The sequence below is a fragment of the Lepidochelys kempii genome, chromosome 4, assembly GCF_965140265.1.
Source record: "Lepidochelys kempii isolate rLepKem1 chromosome 4, rLepKem1.hap2, whole genome shotgun sequence".
NCBI lineage: Eukaryota > Metazoa > Chordata > Testudines > Cheloniidae > Lepidochelys > Lepidochelys kempii.
Window position 1 is genome coordinate 1,574,320 of NC_133259.1, and position 21,330 is coordinate 1,595,649.

At 46.2% G+C, this 21,330-nt stretch overlaps 1 protein-coding gene across 7 annotated transcripts in view; it reads right to left on the bottom strand.

Annotated features, from left to right (window-relative positions):
• The window catches only part of MFHAS1 (multifunctional ROCO family signaling regulator 1), a 136,114-nt gene that overhangs the window by 57,103 nt on the left and 57,681 nt on the right, over positions 1-21,330 (bottom strand). Inside the window, exon 2 of one of the 7 annotated variants that reach the window (XM_073340184.1) lies at positions 17,766-18,283. The exons of the other annotated variants lie outside the window; for them this stretch is intronic. Coding sequence (XP_073196285.1) covers positions 18,225-18,283 — 59 coding nt within the window. The 3' untranslated portion in view covers positions 17,766-18,224. Of the gene's footprint in view, positions 1-17,765; positions 18,284-21,330 lie in introns of those variants that run through there. 7 annotated transcript variants of the gene reach the window in all.

The following is a 21,330-nucleotide window of genomic DNA, read 5'->3' on the forward strand; positions in this document are numbered from 1 at the left end:
AACGAGAGACCAAAGGGCCGTGAACTGGAAGTGGTGCTGGCCCAACATGAAACAGAGTAAATGCCAGTACCCCGGGAATATGGAAATACGTGGCCTTTAAATCGAGGGCGGCGTACCAGTCTGCCGGATCCAGGGATGTAATGATGGAGGCTAGGGAGACCATGCGAAACTTCAACCTCTTGAGAGACTTGTTGAGGTCTAGAATAGGTCTGAGGCCCCCTTTTGCCTTCAGAATTAGAAAGTAGCAGGAGTAGAATCCTCTTCCATCCATGTTCTGAGGAACCTCTTCCACTGCTACCAGCCGCAGGAGGTTTTCGACCTCCTGGACAAGGAGTTGTTCATGAAAAGGGTCCCTGAAAGGAAGGAAGGTTGGAAGGGCTGGTTGGCTATAAATTGTAGGATATAGCCCCAAACTGTGTCGAGCACCAAACAGTCAGAGGTGATACGGGAGCAGGCCGACTGGAAAGGGCAGAGGAGGTTGAGGAAGATAGGAAGCGGATTCGGTGAATTGACTGGGGTGTCGTCCTTGGGCGCACCCTCAAAATGCCTGCTTCTGGCTGTGTTGGTCCCTGGAAGGACCAGGCTGGGCAGGGGGACGAGATCATGATGGGTGGCACCGCTTAAAATCCTTGTGTCTGTCCTTTTTGTAGGAGCTGGCCCAAGGGGTACCCCCCCAAGACCGCAATGAAAGCGGAAGAGCAGTGGGCAGAACGGCTTTCTGGCCTGCTGAGGAGTATGGAGACCCAACGTGTGAAGGGTAGCCTGGGACTCCTTAAGGCCATAGAGCCTTCCATCAGTAAGCTCTGAGAATAGCCCCGTTCCCTTGAAAGGGAAGTCCTGGAGGGTGGACTGCATCTCCAGGGACAGCCCGGAGGTCTGTAACCAGGAGCTGTGCCTCATGGTTATTGCAGAGGCAACCACCCTGGACGCAGAGTCCGTGGCATCCCAGGCCATTTGGATAGCACCTCTGGCCACAGCCTTGCCCTCTTCCACCAGAGTGGCAAACTCCTGTGCCCAATCCTGTGGGATGTTCTCCTTGAACTTGCTGGAGTCCCACAGGTTAAAATTGTAACTGCAAAGTAAGGCCTAATGGTTAGAGACCCTAAATTGGAGGCTGGCTGTTGAATACATCTTTCTGCCAAGTAAGTCCAGCCTCTTGGCATCTTTATTTTTGGGACCATCACTCGCCTGCTCCCTCATTGACGGCGACCATGACCAGGGACCCCACAGGAGGGTGCGTGTACAGGTATTCAAACCTTTTTGTGGGGATGTAGTACTTCTTTTCCTCCTTCTTAGATGTGGGCGGAATGGAAGATGGCGTCTGCCATACAGACTTGGCGACCTTTAGGACCCCTGGGTGGACAGGCCGTGAGACCTGGGCTGGGGCGGAGGAGGGGCTGACACTGAAGAAGTCATTGGACTTCTCAGCTAGCTCCTCAACCTCCGAATACAGGTTGGCTGCCACCCTCTTGAGCAGGGCTTGGTGTTCACTGAAGTCATCGGGGGGGCTATTGGTTTGCGAGGGCCCCGCCACTGCCTCATCCGGGGATGATGAGGACAACTGCACTGCTGGAGGGTGGGGAGCATCCCCTTGCTCAATTGGGGACCACTCTGCAGCCACTAGAGACTGCTGCGAAGCTCCCACGTCAGACTCGGCACCATGCTCCGACTCCGGTGCCAGATGCACTGGCCGTAGGTTGTCTGATGCAGCCAGGGAGGAGCAGTGGGAGTACAGTGCCGGCATAACAGGTACACACCACAGGTTCCAGTATTGCCACTGGGTGGGCCATTGCCCTTGACCCCGTGCTGGTGACGCAGGCACTTTGGCGGGTTCCCGGCTAGGAGACTATTCGCCCTATACGGGGGAAGAGCTGAACTGGCCCTCCAACCCTGACCACTGGCCTTCTGGTGACCAAGGCTGTCGAAACCTGAGCTTGTCAACTGATCCTACTCGGCAACCGGTGCAGAGAAGGCGAGGACCGGCACCTGCCCGCAGAACGGTCCCGGGGCCCCGGTGACCGGTGCCGCAACCAGGATCCTGTAGGGGATCAAAGCTTGGGAGACTTGTGAGGTGATAGTGATTGGCGTGTCCTGGCGATCTCTGGAGGGAGGTTTGACAGTACCATGAGTACGGGGATCAGCGTCGCGACTCTGCGGTCCCATGTCTTTTCAGTGGGGACCATGGAGTCAGAGATCTGGGCCTCCTGGCCAGAGACTGAGACTGCGGTGCCAGAGTCCTGGCTGCAGTGAAGGGGAACGATGCCTGCGGTCCGCAGACGCTCTACTGCCTTAGGGGCTGGGACCCCCTGCAACTCTCCCGAATTGGAGTCGGGTCCCTGGCTGGGCTAGGAGGTCTGACCACAGTGGCGGACACAAGGCCTAACACAGGTCCTTTGCCCAAAGTTCCCTTCTTGTGCATTACCTGCAGACCAGTCGACTTAGACTGCTTCTTCAGTACCGGCGAGGGGGACGGTGCCAGGCGGATTCCGGTGCCGGCAGTGCCCTGCAAGCTGAAGTGCCAGGCGTGGAGTCTGAGTGCGAGGGCTCCAGTGCAGTCTCAGAGCAGCCTCCATGAGGAGAGCTCTCCATCAAATGTCCTGCTCTTTCTGAGTCTGGGGATGGACGTGTTGCAGATCTGGCACTTGTCTTTTCTACGCGATTCCCCCAGACACTTTAAACAGCTATCCTGAGGGTCACTGATGGGCATCGGCCAGCTGCACTCAGAACAGGGCTTGAAGCCTGGGGAACGGGGCATGCCCTGCTCTGGAACAAAGTACTAAACTATTTCTAAAACACGTAACAGCTAAGTAATCACTGACTAAATACCGAAGGAGAACTATCTGAACAGTGAAGAACCGCTAATGCCCTTGCGATGCAAGACCAGGTGCTCCAACCCCACTGTCATGGGCGATAAGAAGGAACTGAGAGCGCGTAGGGGCTGGTGGCGCTTGATATGAGCGCATCACTCCAGAAGGCACCACAGCCAGCCCTACGGATACCACTAAGGCAGAAATCTCCAACAACTGTGCACATGGGCAGCACACACCTACAGTGGAATCGAGATGAGCAAGCACTCAAAGAAACAGTTACCTTCTCCAGCACATGTGACCAATGGCTATGGTGTGATTTTAAGAGCAGCAGCAGAGCAGTTATGTTCATTATTATGTATGCAAAAACTCACCCTTACAGTGCTCTCCTCAGCAGAGATTCTCTCTACCTTCACACATGCACACACTCATTTTTTAAAGTCTACACACCTATACTATTAACTAATTTGTAGTTTATTTTTTCCCATCTCTCCCCTACTGATTGGACACACACACATCCGACAGCATACTTTGCTGCTTTTCCACCAAAGCACTACTTTCCTTTCTGTTTGCATGTCTTCCTGATGAGAGCCCATTTCTGCTGAGAAAGAATGCTTGTGTTGGACCAAAATGGAAGTTTGTGTCATACCAAAATGGAGGCTTGACACAAATTCTTTGCTGACAAAGAACTTTTAAAGTCTATTTAATGTTAAAACAATTTTAGGACCCCACTCAAGTGTAACTCTTTAGTATTTCAATTCCTTACCATTTCTGTTTAGAGTTGTGATGTTCTTTGAGCTGGAGAAAATACTGATATAAAAACCTTTCTGTAGGAAGCAGGACTGGTGGGATGGGATGAAGTAATTTACCGTGCTACTATTCAGTAAAACCAGACCACTGGCATGCCTGTTTATTTGGGGTTTTTTAATCATAAAATCCTACACAGTCTGAGCAGCCCCCTCTTCCTGGAGGGATTATTCTGTTCTCGTTTGTTTCCATGAGGGTTTTTCCCTCTCCCTCGTTCCAGTTCGGAGTCTGCCACTTGGCTGGTTGTTTGGTGCCAAGGGTTATATAAATATAAACCCACCTAAGAAAGGAAACACACGCCATTTTCCTGTTCTGTGGCATAAAGTTCCTGTCACTTGGTGACGGATTAGACATGCTTTGTGGGGCAGCAGTGTCAGGAGAGGGTCACTTGGAGTGAACATGCCCCTCCTCTCTCAAAGCACAAGAAAAAAGAAACCCAGGCTTTTGCTAGCTAAAATGTTTAACCAGTCACTCTGTATTTTGATGGTGCATTCTTTCAGCAGCATGTCACACGCTCGTTATTGGAAACTTCCCCTCCTACCCCCCCAAAGAGTCATACTGCAACAAGCACATACATAAAACATTCACCGACATATTTTTCTATTCTCAGAACCGCTTTCCTCTTAACAGTAATATACAGAGAGTAAATTAAAGCTTTGACCTTAAAGATTGTTGGGTAAAATGCTGTCTTTAACAGTGAGGATTAATTAGATTCTTTATAAAAATTAAAATGATCGATTTCTAGGAATTAATTAAATTTCTTAACAGGAGCAGAGGTAACAGGAGATTTAGGTAACATTTTCAAAAGCACACAAGTGACTTAGAAGCTTACATCTCATTTTAAAATGCAACTTAGGTATTTAGGAGCTTAAGTCTCACTGAAAGCCAAAATCACTTTTGCAAATGGGATTTAGGTGCTTTTGAAAATGTTCCTCTTCGCAAACAGAAAATGGGGAATACACAAGACTACCATCACAGAACTCTGCTAACGCACCTGAACTTTGCCATGCATCATCACTGCTGTCCTGGCCCCAAGCCTCCCAAGCAGAAACTGAATCACACACAATTGCACATCAGTGTCTGTGATATAAATGAAGACTGACTATGAAACCACTGAACTCATTTTCAGCTTCGACATAAGCCATATATGAATCCATGCATTCACTGCTTTAGCTTACCGTTCCACTAGACCCATGCATTTGTGGAAACAGGAAAAATTTCAATTTTATATTTCCAAGAAAAAGTTTCATTTTCATTTATAATTAGTGGGGCTGTCAAGTGATTTAAAAAAAATTAATCGCGATTAATCGCACTGTTAAACAATAATAGTACACAATTTAAATATTTTTGGACATTTTCTACATTTTCAAATATATTGATTTCAATTACAACACAGAATGCAAAGTGCACAGTGCTCACTTTATATTTATTTTTATTACAAGTATTTGCACTGTAAAAAACAAAAGAAATAGTATTTTTCAATTCACTTAATAAAAGTACTGTAGTGCAATCTCTTTATCATGAAAGTTCAACTTACAAATGTAGAATTATGAACAAAAAAACCTGCATTCAAAAATAAAACGATGTAAAACTTTAGAGCCTGCAAGTCCACCCAGTCCTACTTCTTGTTCAGCCAATCACTCAGACAAACAAGTTTGTTTACATTTGCAGAAGATAATGCTGCCCGCTTCTTGTTTACAATGTCGCCTGAAAGTGAGAACAGGCGTTCCCATGGCACTGTTGTAGCTGGCATCGCAAGATATTTAGGATATTTCTTTTGTTTATCATTTTTACAGTGCAAATATTTGTAATAAAAAATAATACACACTTTGATTTCAATTGCAACAGAGAATACAATATCTATGAAAATGTAGAAAAAGATGCAAATTTTTAATAAATTTCAATTAGTATTCTATTTAACAGTGCGATTAAAACTGCGATTAATGGCGATAAATTTTTTTTAATCGCGATTCATTTTTTTCAGTTAATTGCGTGAGTTAACTGCTATTAATCAACAGCCCTAATAATTAATATACTGCTTGGCATTTCCTTACCACCTACGATATTGCAGAAGCAGCAGATATCTATTTGGGAGAGGTTTGAGTGGGTTCTCCTGAGTTTATGTGACACAAAGAATGGTTACTTGCTTTACAGTAACTAGTTCTTTGAGACGTTTTGCCTGTGCAGATCCCACTAAAGGTGCATGTGGGCCTCCGGTGTGCAAGCCCCTTGGACTTACCAGATTCATGTACACCACAAGCAGGATCCACACAGACAAAACATCTCAAAGAAGAATTTTCTGTCCCAGCTCCTCTAAAATGAAGACCACACAGACAGACCGGAGATCACCAAGAAAGCTAGTCAGCCACCACACTGAAGGTCGACAGTCACACATTCCAAGCACTGAACGCAGCCCTAGAAGTGCTTTAATCTCCACTATTGTTACTTAGGTGACTGAACGAGTGTGGCACTTCAAAGCCCATGCCTAGGATGTGCAGGGCTTCACACCCAGTACTGTCATTTTCGCAGCATTAATGAAATGAGCCTTCTAATTGTTTTGCATTTCACAGATGGGACACTGAGGCACAGAGAGGCTATCACACTGCAATCCTAACGCAGCCCTGGAGGCAGAACCCACACTTTGTGCACTTTAGCACCCTAACCCCAATCATCTCCTTGACCCATCCCATCTGATGCTCTCTTACATCTCCCTGTGCCCGGAACAGCCTCTGAAACAACACCCACTAACAGCCCTCCAATTCATATTAGCACAGCCACACCCCCTCTGTGTATGGCCTATACAGTCTATACAGACTGCAGACTGCGAAGAGCTACAAAAGGATCTCACAAAACTGGGTGACTGGACAACAAAATGGCAGATGAAATTTAATGTTGATAAATGGAAAGTAATGCACGTTGGAAAACATAATCCTAACTATACATATACAATGATGGGGTCTAAATTAGCTGTTACCACTCAGAAAGATCTTGGGAGTCACTGTGGATAGGTCTCTGAAATCATCCACTCCATGTACAGTGGCAGTCAAAAAAGTGAACAGAATGTTGGGAATCATCAAGAAAGGGATAGATAATAAGACAGAAAATATCATATTGCCTCTATTTAAATCCATGGTACACCCACATCTTGAATACTGCGTGCAGATGTGGTCGCCCCATCTCAAAAAAGATATATTGGAATTGGAAAAGGTTCAGAACAGGGCAACAAAAATGATTAGGGGTATAGAACGGCTTCCATATGAGGAGAGATGAATAAGACTGGGACTTTTCAGCTTGGAAAAGAGGCGACTAAAGGGGGATATCACAGAGGTCTATAAAATCCTGAGTGGTATAGAAAAAGCAAATAAGGAAGTGTTGTTTACTCCTTCTCATAATACAAGAACAAGGGGCCACCCAAATGAAATTAATAGGTAGCAGGTTTAAAACGAACACAAGAAAGTATTTTTTCACGCAACGCACTGTCAACCTCTGGAACTCCTTGCCAGAGGGTGCTGTGAAGGCCAATATTATAATGGGGTTCAAAATGGAGCTATATAGATTCATGGAAGATAGGTCCATCAATTGCTATTAGCCAGGGTAGGCAGGAATGGTGTCCCTAGTCTCTGTTTGCCAGAAGCTGGGATTGGGTGACAGGGCGAGGATTACCTGTTTGTTCATTCCCTTTGGGGCACCTGCCATTGGCCACTGTCAGAAGACGGGATACTGGGCTTGATGGACCTTTGGTCTGACCCAGTATGGCCATTCCTATGTTCTTTGCTCGTGGTTTTAGATTGCCAGCCCTTCTGGTCAGGGCACTGACCTCCCCCTTGTTCACAGCAGAAACAATTGCTGGGAACAGACCATGCTTAGGAGATTCTTGCAGTAAGTAAAACACACAACAAAGGAACAGGAGAAAGGGAGACATTTTGAATGCTATAAATTTAGGAACACAGTTTTAATACCCTACATAATGAGGCCTATTACTCCCCATTGTCATTAGTATGCCTCATGCAGCTGAATCCCTATGATTACTGTTGAGAGTGTATGCCCCAGAAATATAACTCTCACTGCAACTGTTTTTGCTGTTCATGCGAAAGCTTGTTTTACAGTATAATTCAGCCTGGTGGGAGGCTGCAGTCCTATATACTGCAGACCCTAGAACCATTTATGTAGGTTGCAGTCTGGAAAATACTAGCCTCTATAGGTTAAAAGATGTTGCTTGTTACAGATTTAGCCCATTACCTGATGAACCTGAACTGCAGTGTAGGATGTTAAAAAATTTAAATTGCTGAAGTTGATGCTATTCAATTTGACAAGCAACAAAGTGGTATGTTATAAATTTAACATGTTTTCTGTGTTGCTCTACAGAACTAACTAAGAATTTTTGGTGAATGGCCTGAAAAAAGGTTTGCAGGCAAGCACCAAGCCTTTATTTCACTCAGGATTGTATACTTGCAACTTAGAATCATAGAACTGGAAGGGACCTTGAGAGGTCATCTAGTCCAGTCCCCTGCACTCATGGCAGGACTAAGTATTAGCTAGATCGGGGTGGGCAAACTACGGCCCGCAGGTCACATCCGGCCCTCAAGTTCCCGCTGGGGAGCACCCAGGGTCTGGGGCATGGCTCCTGTCCAGCGCACCAACCAAGAAGCAGGGCCTGGGGCTGCTCCACGTGGCTTCCCCTCCAACTCCTATGCATAGGGGCATCCAGGGGGTTCCACTCTGCATACTGCCTCCGCCCCAAGTGCTGCACCCGCAGCTCTCATTGGGAGCTGGCCAATGGGACCTGCAGGGGTGGTGCCTGTGGATGAGGCAGCATGTGGGGCAATGTGCAGAGTCGCCTGGCGACACCTCCGCGTAGGAGTTGGAGAAGGGACATGCTGCTGCTTCCGTGAGCCGCTTGAGGTAAGCGCCACCTGGAGCCTGCACCCCTGAACCTCCTCCCAAACCCCAACCCCAGCCCTGATCCCCCTCCTGCCCTCCAAACCCCTCAATCCCAGGCCGGAGCACCCCCTGCACCACAAACCTCTCATTCCCAGTCCCACCCACAGAGTCTGTACCCTCAGCCAGAGCCTGCACCCCCAACCCCCTGCCCCAGCCCTGATCCCCTTTCTGCCCTCCAAACTCCATGGTTGCAGCTTGGAGCACCCTCCTACACCCGAAGCGCCGCATCCCCAGCCGGAGCCCCCACCTCCCCGCCCCAGCCCGGAGCTCCCTCCCGCACCCTGAACTCTTCATTTCTGGCCCCACCACAGAGCCTGCACCCCCAACCACAGCTCTCACCCCCACCCACACCCCAACCCCAATTTTGTGAGCATTCATGGCCCGCCATACAATTTCTATTCCCAAATGTGGCCTTTGGGCAAAAAGTTTGCCCACCCCGATCTAGACCATTCCTGACAAGTATTTGTCTAATCTGCTCTAAAAAATCTCCAATGACAGATTCCACAACCTCCCTAGGCAATTTATTCCAGTGCTTAACCACTGTGACAGTTAGGAAGTTTTTCCTAATGCCCAACCTAAACCTCCCTTGCTGCAACTTAAGCCCACTTGCTTCTTGTCCTGTCCTCAGAGGTTAAGAAAAATATTTTTTCTCCATCCTCCTTGTAACAATCTTTTATATACTTGAAAACTGTTTTGTCCCTCTCAGTCTTCCTTTTTCCAGGCTAAACAAACCCATTTTTTTCAATCTTCCCTCATAGGCCATGTGTTCTAGACCTTTAATCATTTTTGTCGCTCTTCTCTGGACTTTCTCCAATTTGTCCACATCCTTCCTGAAATATGACACCCAGAACTGGACACAATACTCGAGTTGAGGCCTAATCAGAACAGAGTAGAATGGAAGAATTACTCCTTGTGTCTTGCTTACAACACTCCTAATACATCTCAGAATGACGTTCGCTTTTTTTGCAACAGCATTACACTTTTGACTCATATTTAGCTTGTGATCCACTATGACCCCCAGATCCCTTTCCACAGTACTCCTTCCTGGGCAGTCATTTCCCATGTTGTATGTGTGCAACTGATTGTTCCTTCCTAAGTGTAGTACTTTGCATTTGTCCTTATTGAATTTCATCCTATTTATTTCAGACCATTTCTCCAGTTTGTCCAGATCATTTTGAATTTTAATCTTATCCTCCAAAGCACTTGCAGCCCCTCTCAGCTTGGTATTGGCCACAAACTTTATAAGTGTACCCTCTATGCCATTATCTAAATCATTGATGAAGATCTTGAACAGAACCGGACCCAGAACAGATCCCTATGGGACCCGACTTTTTATGCCCTTCCATCATGACTGTGAACCACTGATAACTACTGTCTGGGAATGGTTTTCTAACCAGTTTTGCACACATCTTATAGTACCTCCATCTAGGTTGCATTTCCCTAGTTTGTTTATCAGAAGGTCATGCAAGACACTATCAAAAGCTTTACAAATAATAGAATCAAAGAAGATTAGGGTTGGAAGAGACCTCAGGAGGTGATTTAGTCTCAAAGCAGGACCAACACCAACTAAATCATCCCAGCCAGGGTTTTGTCAAGCCGGGCCTTAAAAACCTCTAAGGATGGAGATTCCACCACCTCCTGAGGTAACCCATTCCAGTGCTTCACCACCCTCCTAGTGAAATAGTGTTTCCTAATATCCAACCTAGACATCCCACACTGCAACTTGACACCACTGCTTCTTGTTCTGTCATCTGCCACCACTGAGAACAACCTAGCTCCATCCTCTTTGGAACCCCCCTTCAGGTAGTTGAAGGCTCCTATCAAATCCCCCCTCACTCTTCTCTTCTGCAGACTAAATAACCCCAGTTCCCTCAGCCTCTCCTCATAAGTCATGTGTCCCAGCCCCCTAATCATTTTCATTGCCCTCCTCTGGACTCTCCTATTTGTCCACATCCTTTCTGTAGTGAGGGGCCCAAAACTGGACGCAGTACTCCAGATGTGGCCTCACGAGTGCCAAATAGAGAGGAATAATCACTTCCCTCGATCTGCTGGCAATGCTCCTACTAATGCAGCCCAAAATGCCATTGGCCTTCTTGGCAACAAGTGCAAACGGTTGACTCATATTCAGCTTCTCATCCACTGTAAACGCCAGGTCCTTTTCTGCAGAACTACCACTTAGCCAGTCGGTCCCCAGTCTGTAGCGGTGCATGGGATTTTTCCATCCTAAGTGCAGGACTCTGCACTTGTCCTGGTTGAACCTCAGATTTCTTTTGGTCCAATCCTCCAATTTGTCTAGGTCTCTCTAGACCCTATCCCTACCCTCCAGCTTATCTACCTCTCCCCACAACTTAGTGTTATCCGCATATTTGCTGAGAGTGCAACCCATCCCATCATCCAGATCATTAATGATGATATTGAACAAAACCAGCCCCAGGACCAACCCCTGGGGCACTCCGATATCTAGTTGGCAGCCGGCATCAAGCAAACTGTTGATCACTACCGGCTGAGCCCGACAGTCTAGTCAGTATGGATTGGATGAATGGACTATAAGGTGGATAGAAAATTTTTTTAACTTGCTGGCAAGAATACTGTGGGAGACAATATCAAAAGCTTTGCTAAAGTCAAGATACATCACGTCTACCGCTTTCCCCATATCCACAGAGCCAGTTATCTCATCAGAGAAGGCAATCAGGTTGGTCAGGCATGACTTGCCCTTGGTGAATCCATGTTGACTGTTCCTGATCACCTTCCTCTCCTCCAAGTGCTTCAAAATCGATTTCTTGAGGACCTGCTCCATGATTTTTCCAGGGACTGAGGTGAGGCTGACTGACCTGTAGTTCCCCAGAGCCTCCTTCTTCCCTTTTTTAAAGATAGGGCACTATATTTGCCTTTTTCCAATCATCTGAGACCTCCCTCAATCGCCATGAGTTTTCAAAGATAAGGGCCAATGGCTCTGCAATCATATCGGCCAACTCCCTTAGCATCCTTGGATGCATTAGATCTGGACCTATGGACTTGTGCATGTCCAGCTTTTCTAAATAGTCCTTAACCTGTTCTTTCACCATTGAGGGCTGCTCACCTCCTCCCTAAAGTCAAGATATACCACGTCTACTGCTTCCCACTATCCACAAGGCTTGCTACCCTCTCAAAGAAAGATATCTTCTTCTAACTTAAGGGAAAGAAATGAAAAACAAAAAAGGTTAGACCCATTGTAACTGCTATGCCATCTTTCTGAAGAGGGCATATCACAGAGTCAAATAAGATACCCATAAAATGCCACATAAACCTCTGATTGGCCAAGGTTAAGAGGAAAACATGTTCCAACAATGAAAATTGCGTATTGACAAGAGCATTAAATTACTGCATCCTGGCACCTGAGCCAGCCAGCTGCCTCCATTTGGTGGTCTCTAGTACCCAGAAAGTTTACAAACAGGAAAAGGTGAATTGACAAGTGAAATGCTTCCAAAAAGTAGAGTTTACAGATGGTGTGGGAAATCTACGTAAGTCCCCACCTTCCCCCAACACACACATGCTACTGATTTCCAGAGAAACACCAAACAGCACGAAGTTCCCTATGCCATTTATTCTGTATTGTACTTACCCTTTTGTGTCATCAGATTGCAAATTCTTTTTCACAGGGATCTGTTCAGCACATTCTCCCCATTGTACAGCTATGTACACATCTATGGTTTTATATAAGTAAACATCAAGCTACCACTGGGTCACAGCCACGATACTACATGTCACAGATTACTTTGCATCTTTACAAAAGTACTGATTGGTTGGGGGATCTTGCAGGTGAACTATCAAAGAGACAGACAGGTGCTTAGCCAAACAACCACTGAGGAAATAGTGGGGTCCCATGGATAGGGCACTTAGAAGAGGGGTCAGGAGATTGGTGGATCCATCTCCTCATGACCTGTGACTTGCTGTGTGATCCAAGGAAAGTCACTACACTTTTCCTCATCTCAAACTGTGAAATGAGGTAAAGATTGTTTTTATTATGGGGAGCCCCAGATAAAACCTCTGTGCACTGTTTGAGAATGTTCTCCCTAGATACTGATAAATGATAGCAATAGAAATGTGGGTCATTTATGATCTCACATTTCCTATCTGGATTTGCGTAAATTATGCTCAACAAGTTTAAAAGAAAAAAAAGGTCAAGTTTTCCAAACCCGGGTGCCTAAAGTTCACCTACTGAATCCAGATTTGACACCTACATAGAAGCAACTTGGTTGTCAGAGAATGTTGAGTACCTGTCGCTCTTATTAACATCAACAAAAGTTGGGGTTCCAGCTGGGATCACTGGGCTCCTCTGAAAATCAAGTTGGGGTGCCGAAATATGGATTCAGGAACCTACATTTAGGCACCCAGGGTGGAAAAATTTGACCTAAGAAAATGGCTTGCCTTAAAAGCTGTACTACACAGCGGTAGCTTTGTTCAGAACACACAGGAAAACAGAAGCACTTATTTCTAACTATTATACTGAATCTTCTGAAGTCAGAATTCAGATTACACTATGACACATGGCTTGCAAACAGCTAATGCCCAGCATCCTACAAAAGGATCAAACCACCACTACACAACTTCAACAGTTAACACTTACAGTACAGGGCTGTTCTGATTTTGCACTAGCAGATAAGCCAAGGTAAGACGCTGCCCTTTACATGATATTCTTCTGCCACCATTAAACAGCTTTTAAAAAGTTGGCCTTCAGCAGCAGCAGCAACACTATCCCTAATCAACAGCTTTCAAAAGGATTTCATGGCAAGTGCGTGCTGCACTCCGAACACCAGTTCTTCCGCCTTCAAAATGAGGAGGGAGGGCAACCCACAAAGCACAGAGGGAGACCCACCACCGAAGCCTATGGGGGACACACTGGTTCTTTTGCCAAGACAGCTCACACATGCCTTTCTTCACTCCATGCAGTGTTCTGCAGCTAGAGGAGTGTTACCCTCCAGACACACTAACCATGTCACACGTATGGACATACACACGCCAATGGGCCCCTTGAAACTGCATAAAGTTCTACCTCATCTCCATTTACTGTTCTGCACAGCTCTGCCTGCCTATATCCCATCCCTCCCTCGCTCTGCCCACTGCTCTCCTGCTCCTCCACCCACATTCACCTCTGTGCTTTCTACATGCTGATCCCTAGGTCCAGAACAACCCACCTTTGCCCGTCCTCCTAGGCTCCACACTCCTCTGCCCTCTTCCGCCTTGCCCCATTAGAGCATGGCGCCCTCATCCCACCTTAAACGGCAGTTCTTCAAATATCAGAATTCAGGAGCATTTTTTACAGTATAATGCAGCCCATGCTACCTTTGCTTGTTCCACCTCGTCTTCCCCCTCCCTCCCCTGTACCCTTCCCCACCACTACCTGTTGCTGATTTCCTGAGTCTGACGCAGACTGCAAGATCTGCAGAACTGGCATCACATCTCATTTTCTCTCTCTCTCCCTCCCTCTCTCAAGCCCTGCAAAGAGATGACACGAGAGAAGCACTTTTCCTCCCATTCTGAGCTCTCCATTATAAATTACATACCTCAATAAGGCTTGGCCCCCAAGAACAGCCACAGAGAATGGGATGCACTGGAGAGGCCAGGCCCCAGATTCCTTAGTGCGGCTGCTCCTAGCTAAGGCAATGAACGTGACCCAGGAGGTAAGCATTGGCGTCACCACACCAATGACCAGACAAGTGCCAATATCATCCCACTGTGCGGAAGCTTCTTGTAAGATGTGCACCAGATCAAGTAAAGCAATAAATAGGGCAATATTCCTATATTTGGAGAATAACCTAAAGAGACAGGATGACTAATTTTATACACCCTTGCGGCTTATATTGTTCTGTATGCTTTTAAGATCAAGTTAGTGGTCAGGAGAAGAGGCTGTTTAACTGCAAAGTGTAAGGGAAAAAAAAATCTTATTAAAGCCACTATAAAAAGAAAAAAGAAAAGGAGGACTTGTGGCACCTTAAAGACTAACAAATTTATTTGAGCATAAGCTTTCGTGAGCTGCAGCTCGCTTCATCGGATGCATTCAGTGGAAAATACCACTGAATTTTCCACTGAATGCATCCGATGAAGTGAGCTGCAGCTCACGAAAGCTTATGCTCAAATAAATTTGTTAGTCTCTAAGGTGCCACAAGTCCTCCTTTTCTTTTTGCAGATATAGACTAACACGGCTGCTACTCTGAAACCTATAAAAAAAATAAAGTTGATGATTTCATGTTTGTTTCTTTTTTAATCTATGCAGGGTAGGGATAGATAACAGAGGGTCCTAGACAAATTAGAGGATTGGGCCAAAAGAAATCTGATGAGGTTCAACAAGGACAAGTGCAGAGTCCTGCACTTAGGACAGAAGAATCCCATGCACTGCTACAGACTAGGGACCGAATGGCTCGGCAGCAGTTCTGCAGAAAAGGACTGAGGGGTTACAGTGGACGAGAAGCTGGATCTGAGTCAACAGTGTGCCCTTGTTGCCAAGAAGGCCAATGGCATTTTAGGCTGTATAAGTAGGGGCATTGCCAGCAGACAGAGGGACGTGATCGTTCCCTTCTATTCGACATTGGTGAGGCCTCATCTGGAGAACTGTGTCCAGTTTTGGGCCCCACACTACAACAAGGATGTGGAAAAATTGGAAAGAATCCAGCAGAGGGCAACAAACATGATTAGGGGACTGGAAAACATGACTTATGAGGAGAGGCTGAGGGAACTGGGATTATTTAGTCTGCGGAAGAAAAGATTGATAGCTGCTTTCAACTACCTGAAAGGGGGTTCCAAAGAGGATGGATCTAGACTGTTCTCAGTGGTAGCAGATGACAGAACGAGGAGTAATGGTCTCAAGTTGCAGTGGGGGAGGTTTCGGTTGGATATTAGGAAAAAAACTTTTTCACTAGGAGGGTGGTGAAACACTGGAATGCGTTACCTAGGGAGGTGGTGGAATCTCCTTCCTTAGAAGTTTTTAAGGTCAGGCTTGACAAAGCCCTGGCTGGGATGATTTAGTTGGGGATTGGTCCTGCTGTGAGCAGGGAGTTGGACTAGATGACCTCCTGAGGTCCCTTCCAACCCTGAAATTCTATGATTCATGCTCCCAAGACTCTTTCCTGTCTGGACTGCTTGAATCTTAGGTATCATCACAGCAGAGATCATGGAAGGCTGGCATGACAGGTGCTGCTTATTAAACATTTGCATCTCAGGGCTAGTCTCTGCTCAAAGCAAGGGCAGTGATTATTCCCCTCTCTTTGGAACTGGTGAGGCCACACCTGGAGTATTGCGTCCAGTTTTGGTCCCTCCGCTACAGAAAGGGTGTGGACAAATTGGAGAGAGTCCAGCGGAGGGCAACGAAAATGATTAGGGGGCTGGGGCACATGACTTACGAGGAGAGGCAGAGGGAACTGGGGTTATTTAGTCTGCAAAAGAGAAGAGTGAGGGGGGATTTGATAGCAGCCTTCAACTACCTGAAGGGGGCTCCAAAGAGGATGGAGCTTGGCTGTTCTCAGTGGTGGCAGATGACAAAACAAGGAGCAGCGGTCTCAAGTGGCAGTGGGGGAAGTTTAGGTTGGATATTACGAAGAACTATTTCACTAAGAGGGTGGTGAAGCACTAGAATGGGTTAGGGAGCTGATGGAATCTCCATCCTTAGAGGTTTTTAAGGCCCGGCTTGACAAAGCCCTGGCTGGGATGATTTAGTTGGGGATTGGTCCTGCTTTGAGCAGGGGGCTGGACTAGATGACCTCCTGAGGTCCCTTCCAACCCTAGTATTCTATGATTCTGTAAGCACTACAGCAGTGCAGCTCCATCGATGACACTGTAGCACGTTGGCGGAGACACCCTATGCTGACAGGAGAGAGCTCTCTCGTCGGCATAATAAAATCACCTCTGCAAGCGGCATCACCTATGTTGATCAGAGCAGCTCTCCCGCTGACTCAGCGCTGTCCACACCAGCACTTAGGTCGGTATAATTCACGTCACTCATGGGGGTGGTTTATTCACCCCTGAGTGACATTAAGTTATATCGACTTAAGCCCTCAGCATATGTCTACTCTGCAATAGAAGACCTATGGCTGACCCAGGTCAGCTAGTTCGGGCTTGCGGGTCTAAACACTGCAGTGTAGACATTCAGGCTCATGTTGGAGCCTGGGCTCTGAAACCCAGCAAAGACTCAAGCAAAGACCCAATGTTTACACTGCAGATTTTAGCTTTGCAGCCCAAGCCCCACAAGCCCAAACCAACTGAACCGAGCTCAGACTCTGTGCCACAGGGTTTTTATTGCAGTGCAGACATACCGTCAATGACTGTCTCTACACAGGCAAGCTTGTTCCTCCAAACATCCCATGGGAGAACTCCCTTTGCGCTGGTGGTTATGCATTTTTAATATACTCCTCACAATACTGTGCACAAGAGTTAGACTTACATAGATTCTACCCAAGCAAGCCAATGCTTCCTGCTTTTCCCTTGAGTAATATTTGGTTGTGAATAAACATGGACAATACTGAACTGAAGGATTTGTTCTTCAATGAGTAGAAATCAGTTTTTGTAAAATTTCATTGACTACTGAAGCATTTGTGGGGCATGGATTTAAATCCTGCTTTTAGGGCACCAGCATGCTCGGAGTAAAGGAGGTAAGCCATCACTTATAATCCTTTAGACTCGTCACCAACTGGGGTTGTATTAAATTTAAAAAAAAAAAATCTAATCTTCAAGCACATTAAAGCCAGACCGCTGGTTATTGCTGTGAGTGACTGCACTCATGAGGTCATATCAACCAAATTCCGGCGCTGCATGGAGGCAGTCAGCGAACTCCTCCTAACATGTAGGTCTCTTCCCAGCAAAATTGTAGAGTTTTCTAGAGCTGGCATCATTTCATAGGATGTAAAATATTTGTAGAACTGCACAATAGTGCCCTCCACCTACTCCCTGCAGCCAAGGCTCTGCCAGAACTTGGTGACTGATGTGCGTCACAGCGCATGCCAAGATATTAATCAGAGCAGGGCCCAGCAAACCAGGGTGAGGCAGGACATGGTAGGAACTCACGTAAAAGTTGTTTTAAGATAGAAATCTGTGGAATGACTTTCTCATCCTGGCAATTTGAGGAGTACTTCTGAACTACTCCTCCCAGCAAATACCCTGGATTTTAACTCCACTTAACCAGGTTTAAGTCTCCATACTACGTATGTGGAGAGGATGTGGGATGTGCTCACGTCTGTCAAAGAGTGCTATTCTACACAAGTAGCTGTTTCATGTAAATTTATGTTTTCTTATCATCAGTTGTAGGAGCACGCCTATAAGAGTTGATTTTTACAACCCCACCCCCAAATATACAAGATCGACTTCCGCATATGTTAACAGAAATTACAGTGAGCACCAAACACAGAGCATTATAACCATGCAAACATAAGCACCAGAGGAGGTAAAGATAAAATAAGAACTGTCCTATTCACAGACAAACCTCCCACTAGTAGAAAAATTCTCCTCATGCTAGCCAATTATTTCAAGCAGTTTATCACCGGAAAAAGCGGTCAGCTGCTAAAAATTAAACAGAAATGATGGTTGTACCCAGTCCCAGCGTTAGAGATGTGAGTAGCACGCTGAAAACAAATCAGTATGTCATTAAGGCCTTCCACATCAGAGCCATGACTGCCTTCTCCAGCTCCAGCCCACATAGTGATATCATGCATAATGTATGGGCTGAGAGTTCACAAACCGCTGTTCTACTTTCAGGTGAATTTCTATGGTAGAAAGAAAAAATATGAAGTCAAATAAAATTGCAGAAATTTAGTTTCCATATAGAACAAAATGGCTTCTGAAAGTAATGTAACTCAGGAGCGTATGGTTAGACTATTTTTAAACACATTTTTCATCCACAGACACACAGCACACCCCCCCTCCCAATGTTATACACCTGCATATACTGCATGGAAACATACGTAGATCTGGCTATAACTGCTAATTCTGCTACTAGTTCTGAAACCGAAATCCACAAATAGGCTAGCAAGCCATTAGCTGAAAGATTCTGTAATCAAAGACATCAACTGATCAGGCATTAGTAGCATCTTTAGAGAAACAATCATTTCATTCATTCCGTTAGGAATACAATCTAATTTACACACATCTTTCTTAAGCATATTCTGCTGTCACACGATCTCTCCTAAACGCTATTAAGTATTCTGTACATGGAATACCACACTTTGATACAGTACACTATTATATTTACATATGGCAGTTTATAATGTGATTACTTTTGGCAGTATTTCCATCACTAAAACTAGACCTTTTCTTGTTACTATTCCATGAATGGTGCAGCACAAGCCGTCAGCTCAAATGCAATTGTATTTAGCATCTAACAGAAATGATCCTTGACATATTTTGCCTCTTTTTGATTTAGAGCACCGAAGATGGCAAAAAGGTCATAAATTTGTAGAAATCAATTGTTGTAACCACTGAAAAAATCCTTAAAAGGGATTAATTGCTTTGCCTTTGCTTCTTCCTACTGGTCTCTATAATCATTGCAAACCCCCTCCTCCCCATCACTCTCTTTTCCTATTTCCCACATCCACTCCTCATCCAAATCCCTCTAGGTTACCTAGAATTTCCCCTTTTTTCCCCCACAGAAAATACTTTGCCATGTCTGTCTGTGCCTCAGTGATCCCATCTGCAAAAATGGGGATATACAGACTTCCTGCCTCCTATCTACTGCTAGTCTTGTTCATTGAGGCCCCAGTCCTGCAGACACCCGAGTAATCCCATTGACCTTAATGAGTGCTGTTGGATGCTTAGCACTTCTGAAAAGCAGGTCAGTTATTTGCACTTCGGAGCATGACTGTAGAATTGCAGACAATTTTAAAAGCTTTCCATAATGGGAACCTAGACACTTTCCCCCTTTTTTAAAAGAAAGGCGTTTCAGACAGCAGTGACTTCATACTCACAGTTACATTATTTAACGAACTGAATTTCTGAGCACAAACGTAATGTCACAGTAACCTGTGGGTACTGTGCAGAGCTGCTCCCATCTGCATGAGGTGCTTGGTCTCTCCCACGGAAGGATCATTATGACTAAAGTCCCCTTTTAAAGTGGTACTTCTGAGCCTGTATATTTAGTGCAGTGGTCACCAACTGGTCAATCGCGGTTGACCCCAGAGGCTCTCCCAGTCGATTGTGATCGCTGGTGGGGCTGCCGCTAAGGATCCCACACTGCTCTTGGAAGTGGCCAGCACAGCCCTGAGGGGTGCAGGGATCTCCCTTCACACGCTGCTCCTGCCTGCAAGTACCACCCCGGCAGCTCCTATTGGCCGGGAACAGGGAGCTGTGGCCAATGGGAGCTGGGGAGGCAGTGCTTGCAAAGAGGGGCAGCACGCAGAGCCACATGCCCCTCGCCACCTCCCCCAGGGGCTTCAGGGATGCGTTGGCCCCTTTTGGGAGTAGCGTGGGGCCAGGGTAGGCAGGGAGCCTGCCTTAGCGGCAGCCACGCTCCACCACACACCGAGAGCTGCCGGAAGTAAGTGCTGCCCGGTGGGAGGCCACACCTCAACCCCCAGCCCCAAGCCCCCTCCTGGAGCCCAGCACCCCTTACCGCTCCTCAACCCAAGCCCCAGCCCTGACCCCCTTCCCAAAGCTCGCACCCTGTACTCCCTCCTGCATCCCAACACTGTGCCCCAGCCTGGAGCCCCCTCCTGCACCCAAACTCCCTCCCAGAGCTTGCACCCCTCACCCCCTCCTGCACTCAACCCCCTGCTCCAGGCTCAGCCCAGAGCCCCTTCCCACACCGTGAACCCCTTGGCCCCAGCCCAGAGCCCGCACCCCCTCCCAAAGCCCAACCCCCTACCCCAGCCTGGTGAAAGTGAGTGAGAGTGGGGGAGAGTGAGCGACAGAGAGAGGGGGGATGGAGTGAGAGGGGCAGGGCAGATCCTGGGTTGCCCTTAAATTCAAAAAGTGGTCTTGGGAATAAAAAGTTTGGAGACCACTGACTTAGTGCAACTGCATGGTCAACAGAGACCTAAAACAACCACCACAAGCAGACTAGCAACAGCATCAAACAGACATATATGTACACTGCGTGCAATAGTCGTGATTCAAGGCTCTTAAAAGAAGTCAGTATGAACACAAAAACAAACAGCAGAAAGAGAAGCTCTACCATTAAACTGTTTGATTCCCAACACTTCAGACAGAGCACTGGTTCTTCCTCTAACACAGTGGTTCCCAAACGTTAACAACCTGTGAACTAAATGTCAAGTCTCGCAAACCTGCTCCTAAAAATGTATATTTCCAGGGATTTTCTCCTTTACCTGAGTATAAATTATAAAAGCAGTGATCTTGGAAATATAAAATTTGTTTTTATGACATGCTTATTACACACTATTTATTATTAATTGTTATTTATAATTACAGTATTTTTATTACATTATGAAAATGGCAACACTCTTCCAAGATCTCACTTTCGTAGCTTGTATCACTTTGAATAAGCCTGATATAAGACAAGGCTCCTAGGTTTCATCAAGGAGTATCAGATGTGAAACAACATGAAGGTATTTAAGAATCCAGCTCAAAGAGTTCCTCCTACACAAACATTCAGGTCTTGAGCAGTCCAGGCAAACAACGCACGTTCCAACAAAGCTTAAACTTGTTCTTCACAATAATTTTAAAAACAATACTAGTAGCCTATTTAATTTTAAAAAACAGCAAAAAATGTCCACCTCCCTTTCCATTTCTTATAAGGAGTCTTGAAGTTTAAATCTCCTCAGTGTGACAGAAATGCTTGCTTTGATCTGCTTAGCTCTTG